This window comes from Eulemur rufifrons, chromosome 19 (genome assembly GCF_041146395.1).
Source record: "Eulemur rufifrons isolate Redbay chromosome 19, OSU_ERuf_1, whole genome shotgun sequence".
Classification (NCBI taxonomy): Eukaryota; Metazoa; Chordata; class Mammalia; order Primates; family Lemuridae; genus Eulemur; species Eulemur rufifrons.
In genome coordinates, this window is record NC_091001.1 from 30,114,641 (window position 1) to 30,142,199 (window position 27,559).

The 27,559-nt window shown below is 39.4% G+C and overlaps 1 protein-coding gene across 2 annotated transcripts in view; it reads left to right on the forward strand.

The window, feature by feature from the left end:
• Nucleotides 1-230: 230 nt before the first annotated feature.
• The window catches only part of BOD1L1 (biorientation of chromosomes in cell division 1 like 1), a 53,507-nt gene continuing 26,178 nt past the window's right edge, over nucleotides 231-27,559 (forward strand). For both annotated transcript variants that reach the window (XM_069493899.1, XM_069493900.1), the window contains exons 1-10: nucleotides 231-467; nucleotides 6,792-6,916; nucleotides 10,977-11,167; nucleotides 11,668-12,279; nucleotides 12,819-12,968; nucleotides 15,446-15,612; nucleotides 17,157-17,268; nucleotides 17,904-18,042; nucleotides 19,340-19,412; nucleotides 21,298-27,412. In XM_069493899.1, the coding sequence (XP_069350000.1) occupies nucleotides 231-467; nucleotides 6,792-6,916; nucleotides 10,977-11,167; nucleotides 11,668-12,279; nucleotides 12,819-12,968; nucleotides 15,446-15,612; nucleotides 17,157-17,268; nucleotides 17,904-18,042; nucleotides 19,340-19,412; nucleotides 21,298-27,412 (7,921 nt within the window). The remainder of the gene's footprint in view (nucleotides 468-6,791; nucleotides 6,917-10,976; nucleotides 11,168-11,667; nucleotides 12,280-12,818; nucleotides 12,969-15,445; nucleotides 15,613-17,156; nucleotides 17,269-17,903; nucleotides 18,043-19,339; nucleotides 19,413-21,297; nucleotides 27,413-27,559) is intronic.

Below are 27,559 nucleotides of genomic sequence, written 5' to 3' on the forward strand. Positions count from 1 at the left end.
GCGGCGGCCGGAACTGGCCCCTCCCGGCCCCCGTCGCCGTACTTTCGTTGCTATTGTCACCGCCTTTTCCTCCCTTCCCCGGGTTCCCTTTCACTTCCGGGGTTGCTTTGGATCCGCTGGTTCCGTAACAACATCCCGTTGGCTTCCCTCAGGCGGCGGGACTAGTGCAGCCGCCGCCTCCCAGGAGCGCCCGCCCGCGTGGGCCCGCGCCCTCCACGGCCCAGGCCACCATGGCCACCAACCCGCAGCCGCAGCCGCCTCCTCCGGCGCCGCCGCCTCCCCCGCCTCAGCCGCAGCCTCCACCGCCGCCGCCGGGCCCCGGGGCTGGCCCTGGCGCGGGCGGGGTGGGCGGCGCGGGGGCTGGCGCCGGGGACCCGCAGCTCGTGGCCATGATCGTGAACCACCTTAAGAGCCAGGGGCTCTTCGACCAGTTCCGCAGGGACTGCCTGGCAGACGTGGACACCAAGGTTCGGGGCGCGCGGGATCGGGGGGGGGGTGCGTCTTCGGGAGAACGGAAGGACCTCAAGGGCGCTTCTCTCACCGGGTTTCTTTTGCAGCCGCTTCCTGTTTGAGCTGCAGCTATGTGCCATGCACTGTGCAAGGCACGGTGAGTTCATTCATTAGCCTGTCCTTTCGTTCGTTTAACCGATTTGTGCTTAAGTACCTACTACGTACCAGGTGCGGCTTACGCGCTGGGATTCCACCGGTCTGGGAAACAAGGCTAAGTCATTGTTCTTAGGGAGACGGATTTGGAAACAGTAACGCTACCAGTGCCCAGTTTTGTGTTCATTCACATTTCTAGTAATTTTTTCCCCCTGGTTTACTTTGTATCCAGGTTATTTTTGCTTTCTCTCTTCAAGGTTCCTGGGCGATAAGGGCAATGTCTTTGTCATTTGGAGAAATCATTAAATGATAATTGAATCAAATCATTTGCAATGTGTTTTGCTGGACATTGCGGGGGTGGGGGGTGTGCAAAGATAAGGAGGCAAACCTGGGCAGTGGAAAGACGAGTTAGGAGATTGGGACTTGAGTTTGGTTTCTAGCAGTGAGTGCCCGACTTAGGTAGCTTAGGCCAAGTCACTTTTCTAAGGTGAGAAGGGAGAGGGTGATGTGGGTAGAAGGAACAGCCATTCAGCGGGAAAGGATGGAGGAGAGGTGACTGCAGATACTGAAGTAGAGGAAGGGCAGGAAAGTAGAGCTAGTTCAGGAGAGTGATGAGGAGAGGAGTAAGGTCAGCAGCGAGATTCCCTGTCTAAGAAGAGTTAGAGGCCAAAAAGCCAAAGGGGCTTTAGCGGGAACAGGTAAAATTAGGTGGATTGGCAAAGAATGAGAAAAGGAAACTCGGAAGGAGCCATGAGATGGATGGAAAACCAGTTGAGTCTGGAATTTTGGAAGCAGGTGGAGCAGGAAGCATGTTAGAAAATTAATTGGTTTTTTGTTTGTTCTGTTTTTGGTTTTGGCTTAGATCTGGGTGGGTCTATTGGATTGGAGTTTTGATGGAGTGAGGGTCTGTTTTCTACATGTGGCTGTTCTCAGGAGCCTTATTTCTTTAAGAAAAGGGTGTTTGCAGCATCCGCAGATTCTTCCCAGGCTTTGAGGTGAACTGCATACAGTTCCCATGTCTGACACCCTCCTGAAAATCTGGGGACATCTGATACTGGGCCCGCTATGTAGAATTTCCTTTTTCAGGTACTGGATTTTTTGCACCACAGAGAATTCAATTTACTTGGGAGTGTTCCTCTATTTAGGAAGGATTAATATTAATTTTCTTACTTTGTATTAGGCAATATGCACAGCCACCTTTTTTAAAAATAATGACTTATTAACCTTTTTATATTGTTATTTAATGGGAAAAGATTTGACATGGCTAGGTAAATGTTACTCAAGTAAAACTGGTTATTTGTATCCAATAAGTAGAGATTTCACTTTGCCATTCTCAGAAACCCATGAATCTGTGTGTTGTTATTGTGTTTGCAAATTGAACATTTTAATATACTGATTGGGGGAGTCCAATATCTAAGGCTCAACTTTTTCCTTATCTCATCCCCACTAAATGTTATTATTGTGTGTTGTAATATTCCTGCTAGATCCTCTCAAAGTGGAGTATCAAAACCTTTTTGGGGTGGACGCGGTGGCTCATGCCTGTAATCCTAGCACTCTGGGAGGCTGAGGTGGGAGGATTGCTCAAGGTCAGGAGTTTGAGACCAGCCTGAGCAAGAGCGAGACCCTGTCTTTACTAAAAATAGAAAGAAATTATCTAGACAACTAAAAATATATAGAAGAAATTAACCTGGCATGGTGGCGCATGCCTGTAGTCCCAGCTATTCAGGAGGCTAAGGCAGTAGGATTGCTTGAGCTTGCTGTGAGCTAGGCTGATGCCACCGCACTCTAGCCCGGGCAACAGAGTAAGACTCTGTCTCAAAAAAAAAAAAACTTTTTGGGGAAGAATGAGGGAAGCACAGTTGCTTTGACAATCTAATGAAGGCTAGGATCTTCTCCCAAGAAAAATGCATATATACACGTTAAGCTGCTGTTTGTATTAGTTCAAAATGGTTAACTATAGACAATTTCTTGTGGCTCTACCTAATACTATATATAATTTCAGGGAGTTCAGGGACCACAGAATAAGATTCCCTGTTTTAATGCCTGAGGCTAGAGAAAAGGAGAACTGAAATGACATCCTCTTCCTAGAAAGAAGAGAACACCTGGGTATGGTTGCTCACTCAAACTCTCCCATGATATCTATCTCTATCCCTCCCTACCTCCACCATCTCTGTACCTTCTTCTGGTTATGTTACAGGTTATGTTCTAGCCTCTCCCTTAACTAGCAATTATGTAGATTTTAATGTAATTTAAAATATTTGTTCTTATTGTGTAGCATTTTACACTCCATTTTCTTATTTAAAAAAAAAAAAACAGTGTAAGCCTAAGTCTCCAAAAAAAAGCCAAAATTTTCTTCATAGGAGCCTAATATTCATATCAATGTGATAAGTGGGCCAAGTAGAAATAAGATTCCCTGTTCATGCAAAGGAGCATCACTTTAATGTCCCTGGGTTTCATCTGCCACTTATGGTTTGGGTACTTTGATACTTGAACCTCAAAGACTGACCTGCTTCCTGTTAAAAAGTCTTACCTGTAGCGTACAGGGCAGTAGTAGTGACTGGGTTATGTCAGTCACATACATATTTAAGAATCAAGACATTTGATACCTCCCCAAGAGCAAAACTGTCATCCAGCTTAGTGTGTTTGAACCAGGATGAGAACTACCAAACTCTGCTGCTACTCCTGAAGACCATAGAATCCTCAAACTATCCTGGAGTTATTGATAGTCCTCAGCTAAGAGAAAGGTATGACTATAGCAGACCAAATCAGCCTTTCCCCCCCAAAGGAGTAGAACCTGCAGCAGCCCACAGATCCACCTATTATCAAGCCTCCTCCATTGTAGACTACCAGTTCCTAGATCTCTGGAGCAAGCCCCCTAGTCACAAAGCCATTCTGACTCCTTTGCACTGATTAGCCACTGGGGAGTATGAGGAGGGAATATGAAGAGGCCCATCATTCTATCCCAAGCAGGGAGCTCACCAACTTAACAAATATGGTACCTCTCTTCCCAAGTAATAAAAGGTGATTTGGGGACACTTACTTGCTCAGTTATAAATGGCTCCTGATCAGTTTAATCACTCAACAGACATTCACTGAGCAACTCTTATGTATCAGGCAGTTTTTTTAGGTGCCAGGGATATAGCAGTGAAGCCAAGTCCCACTGTTATGGAGCTTACATCCTAGCAGGCGAAGACAACAGATACTGTTTCATAGGTTTTATGGAAAAAAAATAAAGCAACATGAGAGGTGGAAAGGCTTACTGTTTTGTTTCAAGTAAGTTGTTCAGGGATGATTTCAAAAAGATGATACTTGAGCCATCCATGATGGCACAGAACTGAAGGAGCTGTGCAGCCAGCTGCAGCTATTTGGAGCCTGAGCATTCCAAGAGGAGAGCATAGCAAGTGCAGAAGACCTGAGGCAGAACCTGCTGAAGGGAACATGACAGGAGGTACTATCAGAGTGCCCCTCTTTGCCTTCCCAGATGTGGCAGGCCTTGGGAGCCATTGGAAGAGTTTGGCTTTTACTCAAGCTCAGAAGCCATTGGCAGGTTTTGAGCAAAAAAAAAAAAAAAAAAAAAAAAAAAACACAAAACAAAGGACATAATCTGATTTCCATTTTAGATGGATTGACCATGTATAATTATTATTTTCTTTACCATGCATAATTATTAACAGTGTCCCCTTTCATGCTCAGTCGTGATCTGATTTGGACAATAAATTATATGGGTGATCTGATTTTAAAAGATTTACTCTAACTGCTCTGTTGGAAAATAGACTTTGGGTGGGCAAGGATAGAAGCAGGGAGGTCGGTTGCTATAATCTGGACAGGAAATGAGAATGCCTTGAAGCAGAGTAAGGGCAATAAAGGTAGCGAGAAGTGGTCAGATTTGGGGTGTATTTTGATGCTAGTGCAGACAGATGTGGGATAGAAAAGAAAGGGATGGATCAAAGATGACTCCAAGGCATTTGACCAAACCACTGGAAAATGAAGAAAATATGTGTGATATATATATTCCTAAAAGAATATTTCACAATGAATTTTCAATGTTTCTCTAGTCACTTGACTTTTTACTGAAAGAAGAATTTGGAAATAAGGAAAATTGCCGGTTGCATAGTTCCAATTTGAATTTGTTGTGGGACGACTAGACTAGAATACTAAATGCATTGTGATGTTTGAGCCTAATAAATGTTTGTTAGATTTGGGAATACTGGAAAGAAAGATTATGCTTTGGAATCATTGGGGAGGAAGAATTAGTTCACATTGATTTTAGATAAATGGAGAGGAACATGAGAAATGTTCATGAGACTTCTTTGTAGGATAGAAAATAGATATCAGCAAAAGTCTGAAAATTGGAAATGAAGAAAGGTCGTTGCACAGGGAGAAAGCTTTTACCATTCTGTATTGGAGACAGTTACCCAGTCATCTGACAACTATTCTTTAATTGCTTATCTGCCAATGCCAAGCAGTATGATAGACTTTGTAAAAACAAAGGCTGAGGGAGATACAGGCTTACACTTCTGTGGGGAGATAAATATCCCCTCTTCCCAAAATACAGTGCAGTGCCAGAATTGCTTGAATGGTAGGTAGTATGTGTAGAAAACAGTAGGAACATGGAGGAAGGGCCTCATAAGCCTACCTTAGGTGTCAGGATGACTTCACAGATTAGCTCTGAGGGTGAGAAGTTTGCCAGAGGGACAAGTAGAGAGAAAGGTAGGTGCAGAATATTAAAGGCACGAGAGTTTATTACTGGAGTATAAACTTGGAAGGTAAAGAGGGACTAATAGCAGAAGGCGAGGCTGTACAGTTTTGCTTAAAATCTTTCAGGGACACTCAAATTCATCTGCATTGAAAACTGTATAAAAGGGGGGTAGAAAGATCATGAGGGGTAGGGGACAGCCTCTAGGAATAGAGTGCAGTCCTGAGTAAATGGATGTACAGTACATTCCTTCCAGGCAGTGTCCTTTTACGTAACCCTCACATAGTATGTGTCCCTTTTGCCTGTTCCCCTGTCAGGAGTTCTGAGCCTCAGCACTGTCCATAGCTAGGGCTGAATAGTTCTTTGCTGCGGTGGTGGGGTGATGCGGAGAAGCTGTCCTATGCCCTGTGGGATGTTCAGCAGCATCTGTTCCTCTGTACTCTCTACCCACTAGATGGGTAGTGCCAGTAGCACTTCTCTCAGTTATAACAACCAAAAATGTCTCCAGACATTGCCAGGTATCTGGGGGGACGGGGGGGGGGGGTCTGTTGGTTGAGAACCACTGCCCTGGGTCAGTTTTAATGCTTAGTTCAAGTGGTGGTCCACCAATAATTTCTCTTGGGTCAATGCCTTTCAACTCATTGCTGCCACCCCAGTATACACCTTCACTTTAGTTATTGCTTGCTTTCCTAAGTGTATTTTGTGTCTGTTTACTCTTTCACTGCAGGATGATTAATCATCAGAAAGTTCAGTTGTCATGTCACTCTGCTCACATGTGCAGTGGTTTCCCATTCTCGAACTCCTGGCCTCAAACGATCCTCCCGCCTTGGCTTTCCAAAGTGAGGGATTATAGGCGTGAGCCACCATGTCTGCCAGGTTCCCATTCTCTACCCCATCATTCTAAACTTCTTGTACAGGTGCCCAAAGCCTTCCTGCACCTGTCTTCTGCTTCATTTGTCTGCTTTTTTATATTTTCTTCTCCAACCAAATTGGACTACCAACGTGGGGATTCTCCAAATACTCCTGACCTCAAGTTTTCTCATCCACTTGCTCTTTGCTTATGTTGTTGACTGTATCTACAAAGTTGGCCATTCCCATTCCCAGATACATTTTGAAACTTTGAAATAGATTTTTCCAGCTCAAATGCAACATTCTCAATGTCAGATTCTCTCCTTTTCTTTATTCTGAATCATCTAACAATAGCATTTATTTGTGTTTTATTTTCTAGTCCTTTGTCTATAAATAAAAGGTGTGTCTTTGTATTCCTCATACTTCCATACACCTGGTCGTGGACAAAATAAGCAGTATTTGAATGAGTATAAGTTATCCTAAAGCAGATTGTCATAAACTATGAAACTTTGTTGCCACATTAATACATTGATACTGTAGTCTAAGAAATGGTAACACAAAGATACATTCCTGTGACTGTCAATATAGATATTGTATAGCATTGAAGCTTTTTAACATTTATGTTTGTTTTTTTTCTCTCTAGCCTGCCTATCAGAACCTGAGGCAGCGTGTTGACAACTTTGTTGCAAACCACTTGGCAACTCACACTTGGAGTCCACATCTCAATAAAAACCAGCTAAGAAATAATATTAGACAACAAGTTCTCAAGTAAGTCTTAGCAAAGGTGTTCCTAAGCAGGTTTGAAAATGTCACAACCTATTTTGCCTGAAAGCAGAGACATTACATGGAAATTTGTTCACGTAATGGTGTTGGCAGTTTTATCAGGTTTGGTGTGGCTACTCTTACGTGATATGGTATAATTTTGTAACATGATCTAATCACTTCGCATTCCCCTCCAAATTTTACTGGTCTGATTTTTCCCGTAGACCTTTGGAAATATTTGAAGGAAGGAAATAACAACATGACTCAAAAAAAAAAAAAGAGAAAAGAAAAGAAAGAAAGAAAAAAAAAAAACTAGATATAATATTAATAGATGATAAATTCCATAATATCTCCTATACAGTTGCATTTACAACTGTTTTCTTGACCCTAAAAGAACAGGCTTTATTATTCTTATTTTACAAATAAGGACATTAAAGATCGCTGAAATGAAAATATTTTCCCATAATTTGAGACCATGTCTTCTACCTTCTAATATGTTTTTCCTCCCCTTTTATTTGTATTTTACTATGACTTTTATTTAACTCTGCTATTTAATGATGCTATACCAAAAAAATAAATAAAAAAGTGTTTGGACCTATCAGAGCCATTTTGAGTAAACATAAGATAAAAAGAATGAGAAGAGTTGGAATGTTTAGAGATGTCTAAAAAAATCATATTTACTAAAAAAAAAAAAAAAAAAGCAAGTCTTCTACTTGTTGTTGAATGTAAATATTTGCCAAGACAAGAAGACCTTCTGGCCCTGCTTCACGCTCCATCCCAAAAGAGTGATTAAATTATTTAAAGAGCACCTGGTTTCCCTCACTTGACAAATATTTATGGTCAAGTACATCTTTGAGATGAAATGTGGCATTTAAACAGTTAAATTTATTTTATACCTGCCACCTTAATTTCCTTTTGTCGCATAGGAACCTTGCTGCCTATCTACTGTGACAGTTTCAACCAACAGGAAATCCCACAAATAAAAATTGACACCCTGACTAAAAGACAGACCCATTTAGCCACTGGTAATCCCAGAAACCAGGAGCCTGAGGGCCCTGACAAGTTCTCCTTGTGCAAAAGACAAGAGGGAAATTAACAATAGCTTTGTTGCCTACATTTTAAAGGTTGTGTGAGGAACCTAAACAAGAGTCCAGTTGAGATCAAAAGATACCATTAGAGGGCAGCATAATAATACCTGTTGAGGAAAGGTCTAAGCTGTTTTCAGAAAAGGTAGAGACAGAAGAGGTCTGTTGGGTGACAGGCCTGGAGGGCTGCTCAATTCTAGGAGGGCCATCAGGAGAACAATAACTAGAATAATATAGTACTGGAGGGTGGGGGAGTGGAGGCAGGCCTACTGCCAGTGCCACACTCCCCCCCCCCACCACACCAACATATTTATACTGTGTTCTACCAATCACATAGTGCGTTCATTCTACAATTTGCATAGCCACCCCCTCTCTGTTTACAAATGATTGCATTGCTTTAAAAGCATGTTTTGGGGAGTCTTACATTCTTTTTCTTTATATGTTGAGAGTCTCAAATGGAAGGCAAACTTCCTGGAATTCCATTTAGTTTGTTAGCATACAAAATCTGTAAGGTAGGGAAGCAGTTATTTATTCTGTTCTTTTATTTAAAGGAACTAAATTCAGTCTTGCACATGAGAAAATTAGGCACTTTAAATTCTTGTTGTACCGATATAATACATTGTTATCACAGAACCACAAAATTGTGTTGGTTAGTTGTAAGAGGTTTTTGTGACTGTGTCAGTAACTAAATACTGGAGCAATCTACCTATGAGTAATGAATAATCCCTTATTCTAGAGATATTTTAAAAGAGGGAAAACAACTATCTTGCCTTGGACAATTAAGTACCATTAGTAGTTCTGTGTTACTGATAACAACACTTAAAGCTTCCTTAAAGAAAGGGATTATTTAGTTGTATTGAAACTGATGGTATAGGGTTGGACTAACCCCTATAAATAAATATAATTTCAAGCAGTTTTTCATAGATAGACTTTGAGAAATAGTTGACTCAGTTAGGTTGAGCTATCTGCTAATATCAACAATTTCAGATGATTCAACTTACTAGCTAATCTGCTGACTCAATAGGAGGGAAAATTTTATTCTACTTAAGCATTCATTTGTACAACAGAATCTGAAAATCCTAGATAGCTCTGAATAATGAGCTTAACTAAACAGAATTTAAAAGGAAGGCAAGGAAGTAATTTTAATCAGAAAAATGCCAGCTGCTGGCATTTTGGCTTTGCCCTTGATCCTTGGGCTATGGCTCCTTCCAACTTGGGTGAGGCACCTATGGCCACTAAGTGCAGTGTGACCATTGACATTGGACTCCATTTTTACTTAAGACCAGATCTAACCTCCCTGTGAGAGAAGACTAAAGTAGAAGTGTTTTGTTTTGCAAGACAAGGCTAGAGCATTGGCAAACAGAGAAAGGGACTGAAGCAATAATTTTGGGGTTAGGTTTTATTTTTTTATTTTATACCTTTGTACTTATGCCTTAAATCAAGACATTTTTAAGATTGCTTCTCCTTATTTCATTTCTACCTACTACATTTTAAAGACATCTCTAGGATGCAAGAATGTTTTTAGGATTTGCGTATTTTTAATCTTAGAACTTTGAAAAGCAGGTAACCTACTTTGGGCTGAGTTGGCTCATTTTTCTCTATGGCCCACATAAGTAGAATTATGGTTTCACAAGGTGACAAGGTGGCTTAGAAATGAAAATCTAATCCATCCTCCACTCAAGACAGAGTTACACTCAAAAATAGTCCTTGGAAAGTATAAGGAGATATGCCTCCTCACTCATTCGATAGAAACTGATGCCTAGAAACTGGAAATGAATAGCCCATCAGTCTTCTCGCACTTTCCTGGGAACTTTAGCTCCTCCAGTTCTTTTATAAGAGAAAAGAAAGCTCAAGTGTATTTCTTAAAATACATTCATGTTCTCATATTTTACTCAGACACTTTTGTGCAGAAGCACATTTCAGATACTGTCCTCATCACTCCTCTGTCTCTCACATGTGATATTTCTTTACCCTGGACTAGCTTTCTGCCCCTTACCTTCTGCAGACATCAAGACTCAGCTCAAATGTCTTCTCCTTTATGAAGCATTCCTAAATTATGTTGTATATATCTAATAATTTCTTAATCCTCTCCTTTCCTACAGTTCATGGCGTATTCTAGTGCTTGTCATCTCATATTTTAGTTGTTTGTGTCAGACTGGACACCATGGCTCATGCCTATAATCCCAGCACTTTGGGAGGCTGAGAAGGGAGGATCACTTGAGGCCAGGAGTCTGAGACCAGCCTGGGCAACATAATGAGACTGCATCTCTGAAAAAAATTAGCCAGATGTTAGTGTTTGCCTATAGTCCCAGCTACTCAGGAGGCAGGAGGATCACTTGAGCCCAGGGGCTGGATCAATTATGAAGATACTCATAATTGTTGAATGAATAAATCATCAGTTTTTATAGTGGGAAGATAATAAAAAGAAAGCCAGAAGTCTTGTTTTATTTTTGTTTTACTAAAGTTTTCTTTCTTTTGTTTTTAATTTGATGAAATTATACTTTGTGTGTGTTCTTCAATTTTCCTGGAGACTCTAATGCTTACAAAAGGCTTACATTTTTCTGTATAAAAAAAAGAAAGGTTGAGAGTCCATAGATCTATTTTATACTCAGAACTCAGTTTTAGTGATCATATTCTTACATGCCATGGGCTGAGTAGGGATGAGATAAGCATCACCTATACACCTGGAGTTTAGATAGTGTACTGTGTCTAGTTCTAAGGGTGTTTTGGTTTGTCTGTTTTGGTATTTCCACCAGTGACACAGTGGTGGAAAAGTTTACAGTCTTTTTTTGTAGTATGGTATATCTAGATGCCACTATAGCATGAAACTTATTGCCTATTCTTTCTGTATATCCAGATGAATGGACGGGACAGTTTAAGGTTGAACACATATATAGCAGATGTAGTTTTATTTAAAAGTAATTAATGTAAATAATATAAAATTATTTTTTCACTTTTCTGTAAATTATCTTGTGTTTCAGATCAGGAATGTTGGAGTCTGGTATTGACCGAATTATTTCTCAGGTTGTGGATCCAAAGATCAACCACACATTTAGACCTCAGGTGGAGAAGGCTGTGCATGAGTTTTTGGCTACACTAAATCACAAAGAGGAAGCAAGTGGCAGCACAGCTCCTGATGATGAGAAACCAGACTCTTCCATCGTTATACAAGGTGCTTTGCTTTTATTCTTGGTTAGTTCCGTTGCTTTTCTTCTTGAACTGAGTATCAAGTTAGGGATATTTGGTTCTTTAAAACATTTCTCTACTTGGCTACTCTAATGAAACAGTATTTATTTTAAATATCACCCAAATTCCTCAACTGGCATAACATTTCTTTTTCTAGATTAGTAAAAATAATACACATTTTAGTAATGGGGTGTATGTGTGTGTCATAATAGTGGGAGTAACTATAATAATTAGAGAACATAGTCTTTTTCTGGGAATTAGACTTTTCGCAGATTTTCATGATGCCCTTCCTAAGAGAGTGTATTAGAGAGACAGAGAATTCAGAATATGGTATGTACTAGCACTGGTACCCGAAAGTCTAAAAGAATACAAATGGTATGCACAGCATATGCATCATAAAATGATGACAATGCCGTGTAGTATTGATTCAGCAGAGGTGTTTGCCTTCTACATAAGATTATTCTAAAACTTACCTTTCTCTCTAAGGTGTTCCTGCTCCTGGGCCCAGTGCTAATGTAGCCAATGATGCCATGTCAATCTTGGAAACCATCACTTCTCTTAACCAAGAAGCTAATGCTGCTAGGGCTTCAACAGAAACATCAAGTGCCAAGACCAGTGAAAGAACATCAAAAAAACTCCCATCTCAGCCAAGTACTGACACTAGTACTGACAAAGAAAGAACTTCAGAGGATGTGGGTGATAAAGAAAAATCCACAGCTGACTCTGGAGGGGAAGGACTGGAAGTAGCCCCAAAGTCTGAAGAATTTAGTGATCTCCCTTGTCCAGTTGAAGAAATTAAAAATCACACAAAAGAGACTAATAATTTAATTCTGCTAAATAAGGATGTTCAACAGGAAAGCAGTGACCAAAAAATTAAATCAGCAGACAAAGGTGAAAAGAAGCCAGACAGCAATGAAAAAGGAGAAAGAAAGAAGGAGAAGAAGGAAAAGACTGAAAAGAAGTTTGATCACTCAAAACGGAGTGAAGATATACAAAAAGTTTTTGAAAAGCAAGCAAAGGAAAAAGAAGCTGAGAGTTCAAAACTTCCTTCAGAAAAGAATAGTAACAAAGCTAAAACTGTCGAAGGTACAAAAGAAGGTATATAAAAACTTGCTAAAATCTACAATAGTTTAAAGAACAAAAAGTGTCTATTTAGGACGGGTATCAAATTTGCTTTCAAATTTTAGTAAATTTATTTGATACTCGTATTTCGAAACACTGAAAACTTAAATTTGTATGTTTATTTTCCATATAATGTATCTATTCACAGAGTAAATTAACAGAAAAACTGTGAAATTTATAATTTGTCTAATAATTTATTCACATATATTATTCTAAGCACCTTAATTCACAGTTGTATATCATAACCTTGAATATATTAGGTAATAAATATTTCATTTACTTAAAATTTATTTTTGGTTATAACATTTACATTGTAAATTAATAGTTCACTTATTTTTACAGGATACTAATTTGCCTTTGTATTTTCTGGAGACACCTTTGCCTTATTTGATAGTTAATTTTCTTTGACATGTGTTTAAAGCAGAAAATTTTAAATGTAATTTAGTAATTGAGCTCTGAGTATGTTCTTGTAATAAGATAATTTATTTTCTATGTTTTATTTTCTTCTTGAAAAGATTTCTCTTTGATAGATTCTGATGTGGATGGACTTACAGACATCACGGTTAGTTCTGTCCATACCAGTGACCTTTCATCTTTTGAAGAAGATACCGAGGAGGAAGTTGTAATGTCTGATAGCATGGAAGAAGGAGAGATTACATCAGATGGTAAAGCGTTTTACTTAATAATGCCTCTGTGAAGCTTCCCATTGAGCATTATTAGTATATTCTGATGGTTATATCCTGAAAGACAGTTGTGGTACAGTAGCAAGAGCATGGGACTTTGTCGTTGGAAGATTTGTTTCTGAGTCCCAGCTCCAAGGTTGTCTGAGCAAGTCTTGGTAAGTTACTTAATTTTAACAACCCTTGGTTCTTCATCTCTTAACTTCGTCACCTAGGATTATTATAAGATTTAGATGAGATAATGTATATGAAGATGTTTTTTGTTTGTGTGTGTGTGATATTTGGGGGAAGCATAGTCCATGACACTGCCCTCACAGCACCAATTGCAAGTTCAGGGGTCCCCAAGACCACCAGAAGGACTCACAGAACTCACTGAATGCTGGTATACTCACAGTTATGGCAGTTACAGTTTATTATAGTTAAGGAACTCATGTTAAAATCAGCCAAGGGAAGAGGACCACAGGGCAGAGTCCAGGAATGTTCCAAACAGGGAGCTTCCAATTTTTCTTCCACCTGAATTTACGGACAGCATTACTTCCCCAGTATTGATGTCTGACAACACACACAGAGTGTTGCCAGCCAGGGAACTTAACCAGAGCTTTTGTGTCCAGAGTTCTTATTGGGGCTCTAGCATGTAGTCAGAGTTGACCAACCGTGTGGCTGATCTCAGCCTCTAGCCTTTGAAGAGCTGATACTACATGACCCAAAGCCCCTACTCTAAATCACATTGTTAGACTATTTAGCTTGACTCAAGACCCCTAGGCAAACAAAAATACTCCAGTCAGGCATGGCGTTCTAAAGGCTTAGAGATGACCTCCAGGAAGTTAAGGGCAAAGGCCAGACCTTTTCTGGGTAAGGCCAAATTCTTTATGAAATAGTTTCTTTTCAGCTAACCCTTCCTAAGCACTTGACGGTGTTCCAGGCAATATGCTAAGGACTTTCTATGTAATAACTCCTGTAGCCCTCAGAACAACCCCGGGAGGTACGTGCAGGTGAGGAAACAAAGTCACAGAGAGATGTGTCTTGTGCAAAGTCATGTAGCTAGTGAACATCAATGCAGATTTCAAACCTGAGTCTGTGCTTCTAACCAATATCTTATGCTGCTCTTTACCACATGACTAAATTCTATTTATGACTTTTAAAATAAAATTAAAAATATTGAATTTTATTTGCTGTGGCCTGAAGATAACATCTTGTAAATTTGCCACTGGCCTTTGAATAGGATACCTAGGTAGAAAACCATAGAGGAGAAAAAGTAGAAGCTTTTAACCCCTTTAGATGTACTTCTCAGTCACTCACATCTTTTATTCTTTTCTTCATTTTCATGAAAAACTAAATTACCTACCCAAAAAAGCAATAGCAACACTTCCTAGTTGTCATATCTGTCCTCGTGAGGTCAGTTCTGTATTACCTATGTAGGAAGAATGCTCCTTATCCTGTGAACACTCCACTTTCTCTACCCTAACTAATTCTAATTCTTGATGCTTTTTAGGTCTTCTAAAGTTTTTTCCTAGACAGGAATATATTTTATAAAGTAAGAAGATGCTATTTTAAGAGTACTAAGTGGTAGGAAGTAAAAACTTTGTTTACTTCTTGCTGTGTCAAAGGGAAACAAATTACCTTCCTAATGTAGAGGAGTTTTAGTGTATACTTGATGTACACCAGTTATTGATTCCTGCCTCTTCCCTAAATGATAAACTTAGTGGTAGTAATTAAAATCTCAAGTTTATTTGAAAGTACAGCATCAAGTGAATTTGTTCAACTTAACAGTGGTAGAGCATTCATATCAAGTCCATTGGCAAACAAATAAGAATTAGCTGTTTGTCAGGAGAACATGGGGTGAGGTGGGGAGCAATTTGAGGCCTTGGGCTGAGATAGCTCCAGTGCCTAGGGTTCTTACATAATCAAATTGAAGTGAGTGTAAATAGTAAAACAAAATTTAAGCTATAGCCAGTCAGAAACCACCTATTAACCTCTAACTAGAGACTTTCCATCAGATCATACCCAAATAAGACAAACACCTAGCTATAGCCAATCTAATAATTTATTTACTTTGCTTTCGTGTTCAGCTTATAAAAGACTGCTATTAACGCTGCTAAATCAGAGCTCTCTGAACCTCTCCTGGTTCTGAGTAGTGCCTGATTCATGAATTATTTTGCTCAAGTAAACTCTGTTAAATATAATTTGTCTGAAGTTTTTCTTTTAACAACATAAATAACTATAATATCTTATTTTTCTTTGCGTTCGTCCTTTATGTATGAGATACTGATCATTAAATAAATTAAGATATGGATCGTAGCTTTTAAAAATGTCAATTTCTGTAATTTCACATATTGATATTTCCCCTTTTGGGCCTACAAATAAACATCATTATCGATACAGCTTTTGCTACTTGCACAGAATAATACTGATTTTATTGCTAATTCACAGGAGCACTCCTCTTTCTATTAACTTTCTTCCAGATGAAGAGAAGAACAAACAGAATAAAACAAAAACTCAAACTAGTGATTCTAGTGAAGGAAAAGCAAAAAGTGTACGACATGCTTATGTTCACAAACCATATCTTTACTCAAAGTACTACAGTGATTCTGATGATGAACTTACTGTAGAACAACGGCGACAGTCTATTGTAAGTCCAATTTGATCTGTTATTTTTAGCCTACTTCATCAGATTGACAAACTTGGATAGTCTATGTGCAAGGTATTGGTATGCATATGAAACAGAGAGAGACAGGCTCTGCCTTTAGGAATCCTGTCATTTAAAGTAGGTAGAATAGATAAAAACATGTGACAGAGGTATTTGTGTCATCATTACTAATACAGGAGTATCTCTTATCTGAAATGCTTGGGACCAGAAGTGTTTTGTATTTTGGAATGTTTGCATATATATAATGAGATATCTTGAGAATGGGACCCAAATCTAAGCCTGAAATTCATTTATGTTTCATGTACACCCTTATACATGTAGCCTGAAGATTATTTTATACAATGTTTTTAATAATTTTGTGCATGAAACAAAGTTTTGACTGCATTTTGACTGCCACCTGTCACATGAGGCCAAGTGTGGAATTTTCCACTTGTGGTGCTCAAAAAGTTTTAGATTTTGGAGCATTTTGAATTTTCAGATTAGGAATGCTCAACCTGTAGTAGTGAAAAACTGGTAGCAACCTAAATGTTTCACAGTATAAAAATGTTTGAATCAAGTGTAGGTCCAATCATACAAAGATATAGTATGCAACTATTAATATCATACGGAGAGAGAAGCAGTTCACATATTGCCTGGATTTGAAAATGCTTCCAATTATAACATGTGCCATTGAATTAATAACAGCTTTTTAGAGAAAATCACTACCTCGTTACATGTATACGCCAGTTTTAAGATGGCTTACAATTTCAGAAACATTAAAATCTGAAAAGTTGTATATATTCCAGAATCAGGAAATATTATTACATAGAAAAATGATTTGAAGGAACTATACCAAAATGCTAATACTGGTCAGCTCTCCTTCCAGGCTTGTCTCTTGAAAAGGTTACTTGGTTAGGGGTTATGCATCTGCTTAGGATTTTTTTGGCGCTTAGAATTTGAGCTCTAGCTGGGCCAGAACAGGGTACTAGAAGTAGCATAACCATTGTGCATTCTCCCTGGTTTAATCCAACAGCAAAAAGTCCCAAGTCCAAAGCCTGCGTTCCAAGAATATAACCAGCAACTCAAATTTGTGTAGGGTTAGCGTATCACTTGAATCTGCATTTTAACTTTTTCGTTTAAGAATAATTGAGAAGTTATGGAGACCTAACTATGTATACCTGATGTTCATAGATATTTTCATGGCTGTCTTTTTAATTGAAACAACCAGTTTGTTTAACCACTTTTTCCCAAAATAATATTTCTCCCATCCTTTAAACTAATGGCATTCTGAAAAAGTAATGGAAATTTTTCACATCTGTCTCTTTTATTCTGGTAGCTTCGAAATTGAAACACACGCATATATATACATAAATACATGCATACAGATATGTGTGTGTAATATATATATAGTGTATATACACTTTTGCAGGGCCCATTAATTTGTAAGAATATCTGAAGGGCAAACCACGAGTTTGTTTTATATATTATTTTTCAGAGTGTTTTTGCTTTTGACTGATAATCTGACAGAGTATATTTTGTGGTTTTAGGCTAAAGAAAAAGAAGAGAGGCTTTTAAGAAGGCAAATTAATAGAGAGAAACTTGAAGAAAAACGAAAACAGAAAGCGGAAAAGACAAAGTCTTCAAAAGCCAAGAGTCAGGGTATAGGAGATGTTAACTTTTAATATTTAAATTATCCTACATATTCCATTATTTTCTAGATACTCTTATATTACCTATGAGATATGAATGTAAAATAAAATGATCTATTCTTAAATACGGAAGATTTCCTTACTTGTTAATCTTATTTGTTTAGTAATTTTTCTTTTTTATTTTATTGATATATCTAAATGAAACATTTTGTCAGGTACCAGCTTACGCAGCTCATTTGTTAACAGTTTATTTTCCAGTAATGGTTGAATGAATTATCACTGGAAAATGGATTTTTAACACATAAGTAATCAAGCCTTGCTGGTAATATGACATGGAATTAATCTATGCTATGTTAACTAAAATGTCAAGCACTTTTATAGAATATTACATTGAACAAAATTGCATTCCCTGTGGGTGGTAATCCTGTGTAAGATGTGAGTTCACGCACACACACACTTTTATGAGTATTTGAAATAGAAAAGGTAAGACTTCCCCATCTAAAATAATTATGTTTATTCTAGCACAACTTAATTATATTAAAGCCATTTTGCCTTTTCACAATGATTAGAAAAATCTTTAAAAAATAAGTATTATACTATTTATAAAACTCTTTTCTGAAATACATTTTATTGTTTCTTTCCTAGGCAAAAGTAGTGTGGACTTAGAAGAATCATCAGCAAAGAGTTTGGAACCTAAAACCCCAAGAATTAAAGAAGTCCTTAAAGAACGGAAAGTTTTAGAGAAAAAAGTAGCCTTGAGCAAAAAAAGAAAAAAAGATTCAAGGTACATATTTTATCTGGTCATGTTCTCATGATAACATTCTCCTGGGTTACTTTCAGAAAGAAGCATGGCAGTGAAGGTTTATACCTTGAACATGTATGTTACTACATGTTTATGAAGAACCTTAGGGGTTCTTTCTTTTGGTGGGGGGGGGACAGATTCTTGCTCTGTCGCCCTGGGTAGAGTCCAGTGTCATCATCATAGCTCACAGCAACCTCAAACTCCTGGGTTCAAGCAATTGTCCTGCCTTAGCCTCCCGAGTAGCTGGGACTACAGGCATGTGCCACCATGCTCAGCTAATTTTTTCTATTTTTAGTAAACATTGAGTCTCACTCTTGCTCAGGCTGTTCTCAAACTCCTGAGCTCAAGCGATCCTCCCACTTTGGCCTCCCAGAGTGCTAGAATGACAGACGTGACCCGCTGTGCCCAGTGGGTTTCATTTTTAGTATCATAATTCATTATGTTAATATGTAACGTTTCTAAGTAATGTATGATCTTTTTGGGGGTCCCAGATCTTTTTGATAATCTGATGGCATATTTGGACCCTCTTCCCAGAAAAAGTACATGCATATATACACAATAATCTCTAGAGTTTCAGAGAGTGTATGGACCCTGTAGGAGTACTCTGGAAGTATTCTTGTTCTAGGCATTCAATAAACTCTTATTTACAATGATTGTGTCCATTCTCTAGTCTTTCCATGCAGTCTTTTTACTGGTATTCCATGCTTCTCTCCTCAACCCAGAATCTGAGCCAGATTCCTTGTTAATACTGCATTATCATTGTTAATTCCTAAAGAATTAGAAAGCCTTAGAGAGTGGCTGTGAAGTCATGTGGGCCGTAGTCTATAATTTTGCTGTTATATCAAGTTGCAATTATGTGAATTTTTCACAGACTTCAAAATAACTGAATCAATAATTTGTAGAACTCAGAGAAGTCAGCTCTCACATTTCTTATTAGGTCTTATTCCTATTGATCTGAATAAATAAGAGTACTCTCTTTACTCAAAAGATAGTAATTTCAAAATGTAATTGTAGCCCATAAAATACTCATCTTCAAGCAACAAATCAGGAATTTTGTTTCAGCTACTTTCTTTTAGCACCAAGAGTAGTTCATGCCACATTTGGGATTGTGTTCTCCTCTGTTGACTAAAATAGTATTAGAATCGAAGTGTAACAACTCTCCATTTATGGATCAAGTGTCTATAGTAAAGGAAAGCTTTTTTTTTTTTTTTTTTTTTCCACCTTCCTGAAAAAGTCTTACATTTGTTTCAAAGTTTATGCTTGACTCTTTTCCCCTTAGGAATGTTGAAGAGAATTCCAAAAAGAAACAGCAATCTGAAGAAGATTCCAAAGAAACGCTCAAAACAAGTGAGGTGTGTCCTACTCAGTAAAACCTCATTTCAAATGCTCTTTTGGTAGATATAGGCCATTTAGTACTTTGGAGTAAAACTTAGAATGCAATTTAATTTTTTTCAAGTTAAATTAAAAAAATCTTTCACATTCATCATTTTTGAACTCCCATTCTATTATGATCTGAAATCCTCATTTTGGTGAGTTGATTTATATGATCTTTTATCTAAGTAATAACTACTTTTCTTCTCTTCCTTCCTCTTCTTCCCCCATTTCTTATATTTATGATAACAAAATTCCCAGTAATAAAGAAAAAGGAAAAGGGAGAAAAACTAAAATCCCTCCACCATAACAAATTATCCCTTTTTATTCTCTTTCATTCCATGTCCACATGTGTACATAATTTTTTAGAGTGGAAGTAACCTGGAAAAATGTTAAAAACATTTTACTCATTTCATGTTACCTTGTAAGCTCCTCATTTAATGATTGCATCGTGTTCTATTGAATGGATATACCATAATTTATTTAAACATTTTTTTATATTTAAGCACTTAGGTCATTTCTAAGATTTGATCATTTTAAATGGTAAAAATATATGCAATGAATACATTTGTTCTCGTTTTAGGATTATTTTCATGGGACAAATTTTTGCTTTCACCGGCTTCTTCAATTCTTATTTACAAAACCACATCTCTAATTCTATAGCTGAAGTATCTTAATATTTTCAGAGGAAAAAACTTAAAATTTAGAGATTATTTGTTCATAGTCAGCAAATATCTTTAATATTCTTATTCAGAAATTAAGGGCATATTTAGAAGTATATCCTGATGTTTTAATGGCATATTTTAAAATATTTAACTTTATTTTGTAATAAATTTCTATGAGAAATGATCTCATAAAATTTTATTCACGTTAACTATTTAGATTAAGTTTTTATTATAAAATCAAGTTGATACCAACTCCTGCTAGTTCTTTCTTTCAGGAATTTAATTTTAAAGTATTTATTAAAGTCATGTTATGTTCTGATCTCTGTATTTGTAGAAGTACATTAATCTTTGTGTTGAAATTTAAGGATATTCAGTATTGAGCTGACCCAAAGGCACAAGGGTCTTTCTGAGGACTTCTGCCCATTATTTGAATAAGAATAATTACAGCTAGTAGTTAGCAAGTCTTTACTGAAGTGTATTTAGTCAACATCAGCTCATTAATATTAATAACATTCTTAGTGCCAAACCATGGGGTGGGGAGGAAGGTTTAGATACTGTGTCTCTCAGCATCTTCCTTTTAATGCGTAAGTATATGCGATATCGTTACTGTGAGTTATTGTGTGCATCTGAAACTTCATATGTAAAATATTGTATAAGTGGCCTAAATTCACGAGATTTCCATAAATAATTTCATGGAAATAAAGACTTCCTAAGTTAAAATATGGGAAGTCTTTATTTCAGTATGAAAATTTTAAATTGTCTTCATCATCAGATATTATGTTTTTAGACTAAAAAGAACATTGGACTGTCATTCATTCAGCTTATTTATTAATTACTACTGGACATTAGTGGGCTCTAATGATTCAGAGTTGAGGAATGCATAGGTGAATTTCAGGAGAAATAGCTTGTCTCTACAGAGTGCTTGCGATATGGTGGGAGGAGTACTAGACTTAGAATGAGATCATCTAAACTCAGTCTCACACACCTACTTGTTGCCTGGGTGTCAAGTTATTGAATCACACCCAGGTTCAATTTCCTGATGCATCAAATTAGCTTAATCATACCTACCACCGGCTGCTTATAAGAATTAAGTGAGATGTAACATACGTGACAGCACTCAACATATTAGAGGTACCCAAATGTTAAATTTGATCCTAAAAATTGTAGTGTTTCTCATATTTTAACCTTTATTTTCTTACAGCATTGTGAAAAGGAAAAAGTGTCTTCTTCAAAGGAACTGAAACATATTCATGCAAAAAGTGAACCAAGTAAACCTGCCCGGAGACTTTCAGAGTCCTTACATTCAGTTGATGAAAACAAAAATGAATCCAAAATAGAAAGAGAACACAAAAGACGGACATCCACCCCTGTTGTGGTAGAAGGGGCACTGGAAGAGACTGACTCAAGAGATGGAAAAAGGCAAGTAGAACGCTCAGAAATTGGCACTGATGAACCCCAGAAACAGAAAGGCACACTTAAAAATGAAAAGCATCTAAAGAAAGATGATTCTGAAGCATCACATTTGAAAAGCCTACCTAAGAAAGAGGTGAAATCCTCCAAGGAGAAGCCTGAAAAAGAGAAAACTCTGTCAGAAGAAAAATTGTCTGTGAAACATAAATATAAAGGTGACAGTATGCATAAAGTGGGTGATGATACTGAACTTCACTCTTCTGAAAAAGGCTTAAAAGTAGAGGAAAATATTCAAAAGCAAAGTCAACAAACAAAGCTTTCTTCAGATGATAAAGCTGAACGAAAAAGCAAACATAGAAATGAAAGGAAATTATCAGTTTTAGGCAAAGATGGAAAGCCAGTTTCTGAATATATTATAAAAACAGATGAGAATGTTCGTAAAGAAAACAACAAAAAAGAGAGACATTTGTCAACCGAAAAACCTAAGGCAGAGCACAAATCAAGAAGATCAAGTGATTCTAAAATTCAGAAAGATTCTCTAAGTTCTAAGCAACATGGTATCACACCACAGAGAAGAAGTGAAAGTTATTCAGAAGATAAATGTGATATGGACTCGAGTAATTTCGATAGTAATTTAAAACCAGAAGAGGTTGTTCACAAGGAGAAACGAAGAACAAAGAGCTTGTTAGAAGAGAAATTTGTGTTGAAGTCTAAATCAAAAAGTCAAGGCAAACAATTAAAAAGTGTAGAAACGGAATTACAAGAAAGTATCACAAAACAGGCAACCACTCCAAAACAAGATAAGGAGAAGAACACAGAAGAAAATGACTCAGAAAAACAGCGAAAGTCTAAAGTTGAAGACAAACCTTTCGAAGAAACTGGTGTTGAAACTGTATTAGAGACTTCTGCTTCTTCAGCACATAGTACACAGAAAGATTCTAGTCATAGAACTAAGTTACCATTAGCAAAGGAGAAATCTAAGGGTGATAAAGATTCAAGCTCCAGGCTTGAGAGAAAGTTATCAGATGGACATAAAAGCAGGAGCTTGAAGCACAGTAGTAAAGATGTAAAAAAGAAGGAGGAAAACAAGTCAGATGACAAGGATGGTAAAGAAATTGATAGTAATCATGAAAAGGCCAGAGGAAATAGTTCAGTCATGGAAAAAAAATTAAATAGAAGATTGTGTGAAAATCGAAGAGGAACCTTATCACAAGAGATGACTAAAGGAGAAGAAAAATTAGCAACAAATACTTTGGGCACTCCCAGTAGCTCCTCCCTTCAAAGACCAAAAAAAAGTGATACCACATTGATCCCTGAACAAGAGCCAATGGAAATTGATTCTGAGCCAGGTATTGAAAATGTATTTGAAGTTTCTAAAATTCAAGACAGCAACAATAGTAGTTCTCAGCAAGATATTGACTCTGAAAATGTTATGAAACAAAAAACTACTGCCACAGTTCTAAAGGATGAAATACGAACTTATACAGATTTAAAAACAATAGCTCCAGCCTGTAAATCAGGGCGTGGGACAGGAGTTATTAGTAATTCTGAAAAGCACGCTGACCATAGAAGCATGCTGACCAAGAAAGTGCACATCCAAAGTGTTGTGTCCAAACTGAATCCTGGGGAAAAAGAACCTATTCAACAAGGAACTCATGAAGTAGATGTAGACTCTGAGTCTGTTCATAGAATGTTACCTAGTGCCCTGTCAGAAAATGATAGGGTACAAAAGAACTTCAAAAGCACAACCAAACCCACTGAAGAACATGTTGCTCAAGGAGATAGTGCTCTTGGACATTCCACAAGTATAGACCCCTCTCCATCCTTAAGTTCAGTGACTGCTGTGGCTCAGAAAGAATCTCATGATTCAGATGTAACTCCTCTAGCTGACAAAAGAACTGTTTTAGAAGGTGGCACAGCCAGCACCTCCCCTGTGGGTCACTGTGCTATCCCTAACCAAAGTTTGACTGTTAGGGAAACAGAAGTCCCTAGGACAAGTGACAACAAAGAAGGTGGTGAAGGTTCCACAGTAGATACACCGGCAAAAGCCAGCATGACTAGCAAAAGACACATTCCAGAAGGTTACCAGGCCACTTCATTGGACGGTAAGCAAGGAAAAGTAATCATGCCTCTCGGGAGCAAGTTCACGGGCATGACTGTGGAAAATGAGAATGTTAACAAAGAAGGTGGCTTGGTGGACATGGCCCAGAAAGAAAGTGACCTAAGTGCAGAGCCCAGTTTAAAGCAGACAACTAGAGTAACGGTAGAAAACGGCAAGAAGGATAGCATTGCTGTTGATCATATGGTAGGCATGAGTACAGGGAAAGATGCTGAAACTGTCAAACTTAAGCATGATCGAGGCCCAGGTGAAATAAAAGACCCATCGATTGATGCTGAAGGAAGGAATGAAAACGAAGTAGACACCAGTGCCGGACGTGGCTCTGCATCCTCCCTTTTGCACCAAAAGAATAGAAAAACTGAGGACGTGGCAGCTAGACCTGGTAGAGCAGAAAAGACTTCTGTTGCCACTAGTACTGAAGGGAGCAACAAAAGTGTTACCGTAAGCCCAGTGAAGGCTGGGGCTGCCACAACCACATCCTCAGAAACAAGAGAGAGTGAGGTGGCTTTGCCTTGCACCAGCATTGAGGCAGATGAAGGCTTCATAATAGGTACAAACTCCAGAAACAGCCCTCGGCATGCTGGCACAGAAGCCAGTGAGTGCACTGTTTTTGCTGCAGCTGAGGAAGGTGGAGCTGTTGTCACAGAAGGATTTGCTGAAAGTGAAACTTTCCTCACAAGCACCAAGGAAGGAGAAAGTGGGGAGTGTGCCGTGGCTGAATCAGAGGACAGAGCAGCAGACCTAGTGGCTTCTCGTGCAGTTAAAATCGAAGCCAACGCCAACAGTGTTGTGACTGAGGAAAAGGATGATGCCGTGACCAGTGCAGGCTCTGAAGAAAAGTGTGACGGTTCTTCCTGTGGAGACTCAGAAATAGTCGAAGGAACTGTTACTTTTATTAGTGAAGTTGAAAGCGACGGAGCAGTTACAAGTGCTGGGACAGAAATAAGAGCAGGATCCCTAAGCAGCGAAGAGGTCGATGGGTTCCAGGGAAATATGACAAGATTAGGCCCCAAAAAAGAAACAGAGGGCACTGTGACGTGTACAGGAGCAGAAGGCAGGAGTGATAACTTTGTGATCTGCTCAGTAACCAGGGCAGGGCCCCGAGAGGAGCGCATGGTTACAGGTGCAGAGGTGGCCCTGGTAGATAATGACACACCACCAGGAACAAGTGCCAGCCAGGAAGGAGACGGTTCTGTGATTGATGGTATAGAAGGTGAGAGTGCAGTCACCAGCACAGGGATAACAGAAGAAGATGGGGAGGGGCCAGCAAGTTGTACAGGTTCGGAAGATAGCAGTGAAGGCTTTGCTATAAGTTCTGAATCAGAGGAAAATGGAGAGAATGCCATGGACAGCACAGTAGCCAAAGAAGTCAGTAATATACCATTAGTTGCTGCTGGTCCATGTGATGACGAAGGCATCGTGACCAGCACAGGTGCGAAAGAGGAGGACGAGGAAGGGGAGGGCGTTGTGACTAGTACTGGAAGAGGAAATGAAATTGGGCATGCTTCCACTTGCACAGGAATGGGAGAAGAAGGTGAAGGGGTATTGATTTGTGAAAGTGCAGAAGGGGACAGTCAGATTGGTACTGCGGTGGAGCACGTGGAGGCTGAGGCTGGAGCGGCCATCATGAATGCAAACGAGAGTAATGTTGATAGCATGAGTGGTGCAGAGAAGGAAATCAAAGACACAGAAATCTGCTCTAGTGCAAAAGGGATAGTAGAAAGCAGCGTGACCAGTGCAGCTTCAGGAAAGGAAGAAGTAGCACCAGTTCCAGAAGGTTGCGAGGGTCCCATGACTAGTGCTGCTTCTGATCAAAGCGACAGTCAGCTCACCAGGAAAGAAAAAGTTGAAGACACCACTATTTCCACTGGCCTGGTGGGGGGCAGTTTTGATGTTCTTGTATCCGGTGCAGTCCCACAATGTGAAGTTGCCCACACGTCACCAAGTGAAAAAGAAGATGAGGGCATCATTACCTCTGTGGAAAATGAAGACTGTCATGGCATTATGGCCACTACAGCCAATGGTGAGATCAACCAAAATAGCCTAGCTGGGGACACAAGTCAAGGCAAAGGCTTGATGATTTCCACCAGCACAACGAATGATGATGCCCCTCAGGTAAGCATGATGATCACCACAGGAGAAGGTCATTCAAGTGCTCTGAGAACTGAAGAGAACGTGGAAGGCACCAGAGTAAACATGGAAGAATTTGAGGCCCCCATGCCCAGTGCAGTCTCAGATGAGAGCCAACTCACTCCTGGCAGAAATGAGGAGAAAGATGAATGTGCCATGATTTCTACAAGCATAGGGGAAGAGTTTGAAATGCCCATTTCCAGTGCAACAACCACGAAATGTGCTGAAAGTCAGCAGCCGGTTGCAACCGTGGAAGAAAGAGCTAAAGGTCCAATCTCAGTAAGCACTGCCGACTTTGAGGTGCCTATGCCCAGTGCACCCCCAGGAGCCGAGAGTCCTCTTGCCTCAACCAGCAAGGAGGAAAAGGATGAATGTGCTCTCATTTCTACCAGCATAACAGAGGAGTGTGAGGCCTCTGTTTCTGGAGCAGTTGTTGGAAGTGGAAATGAGCAAGCAGAGACAGTCATGGAAGAAAAAGATGGGAGCGCTATCATCTCCACAAGCTCAGTGGAAGACTGTGAGGGCCCAGTGTCTAGTGCTGCCCCTCAGGAGGGAGTCCATCCCTCAGTCACACCAGTGGAAGAGATGAGTGACAGTGCCATGATTTCCACAAGCACCTCTGAAGGGTGTGAAGCAGTCATGATTGGTGCTGTCACCCAGGATGAAGATCAGCCCACCACTGCAAGAGTGGAAGACTTGAGTGATGCCGCCATCATCTCCACCAGCACGGCAGAATGTGTGCCAGTTGTTGCCAGCATCGACAGGCACGAAGAGAATCAGCTGACTGCAAACAACCCAGAAGGAAATGGAGACCTGTCAGCCGCAAAGGTGAACAAGTGTGAGGTGCCCGTGCCCAGCCTAATTGCTGAGAATAACTGTCAGTGTCCTAGGCCATTCACAGGAGGCAAAGAGGTGATGGCAGTGAGCACCGAGGAAGGGCACGACAGGCTGTCAGTCCAAGAGCCCTCTGCAGGACAAGGCCATCCAAGTGCTGTGTGTGCACAAGAGGAACAGGGACATGGCAAAGAGTGCCCTGGCAAAGGGCCATTTGCAGGAAGAGGACAGAAAGAGAGTGCTTTGCACCTCATAAATGCAGAAGAGGAGGATATGTTGTTGAGCTCTGTACAAAGAGAAGAGAAAAGCCCAGAGGCAGGGTTGACAGGGGCCAGTAGCACAGCCAGTTGTTCAGCAGGAAGGGGCTTGGAGAGTAGTGCTAGCTCACCTGTCCTGAGAAGACCAAGACAGATTACAGAAGATCTCTCTGTCAGTATTTGCTATTTGGCAGCAGTAAATACCGGTGCTAAAAAAGCTGGCGACACGCCACCTGTCAAAGGCACTGCGGAGGAGCATTCCTCTGTCCCTCCTGACCAGCAGGGGCCTGAAAACAACCTGAAAACCACTACCACCAAATGTATTACTGGCCAAGAATCAAAAGTTGTTCCTTCCCACACAACGATCCTTCCAGCTGCCCACCACGTAGCTCAGTCGGCTCCTAAACGTGAGCAGGACTTGACTACGAAGAGTGATCATAGTGGCAAACGGACGGATCAGGCATCCACTGAGGAAACAGGAGACGGTAACGGCATGAGGAAATCATTCCACGAGGAAGGAGACTTCTCAGTCACTGTTTCTTCTGAAGTAAATTTGTGTGACATAGGTGAGAATCTGTTCCTAATTGCAAATACTAGCGTTTTACAAAGATGATTACAACAGAGTATACATTTAGGACAATCCACTAAAAGATGGTTTTGGTTCCTGAGTGATAAATACATAAATTTTTTTCTTGTATCATAGTGTTGCAGAA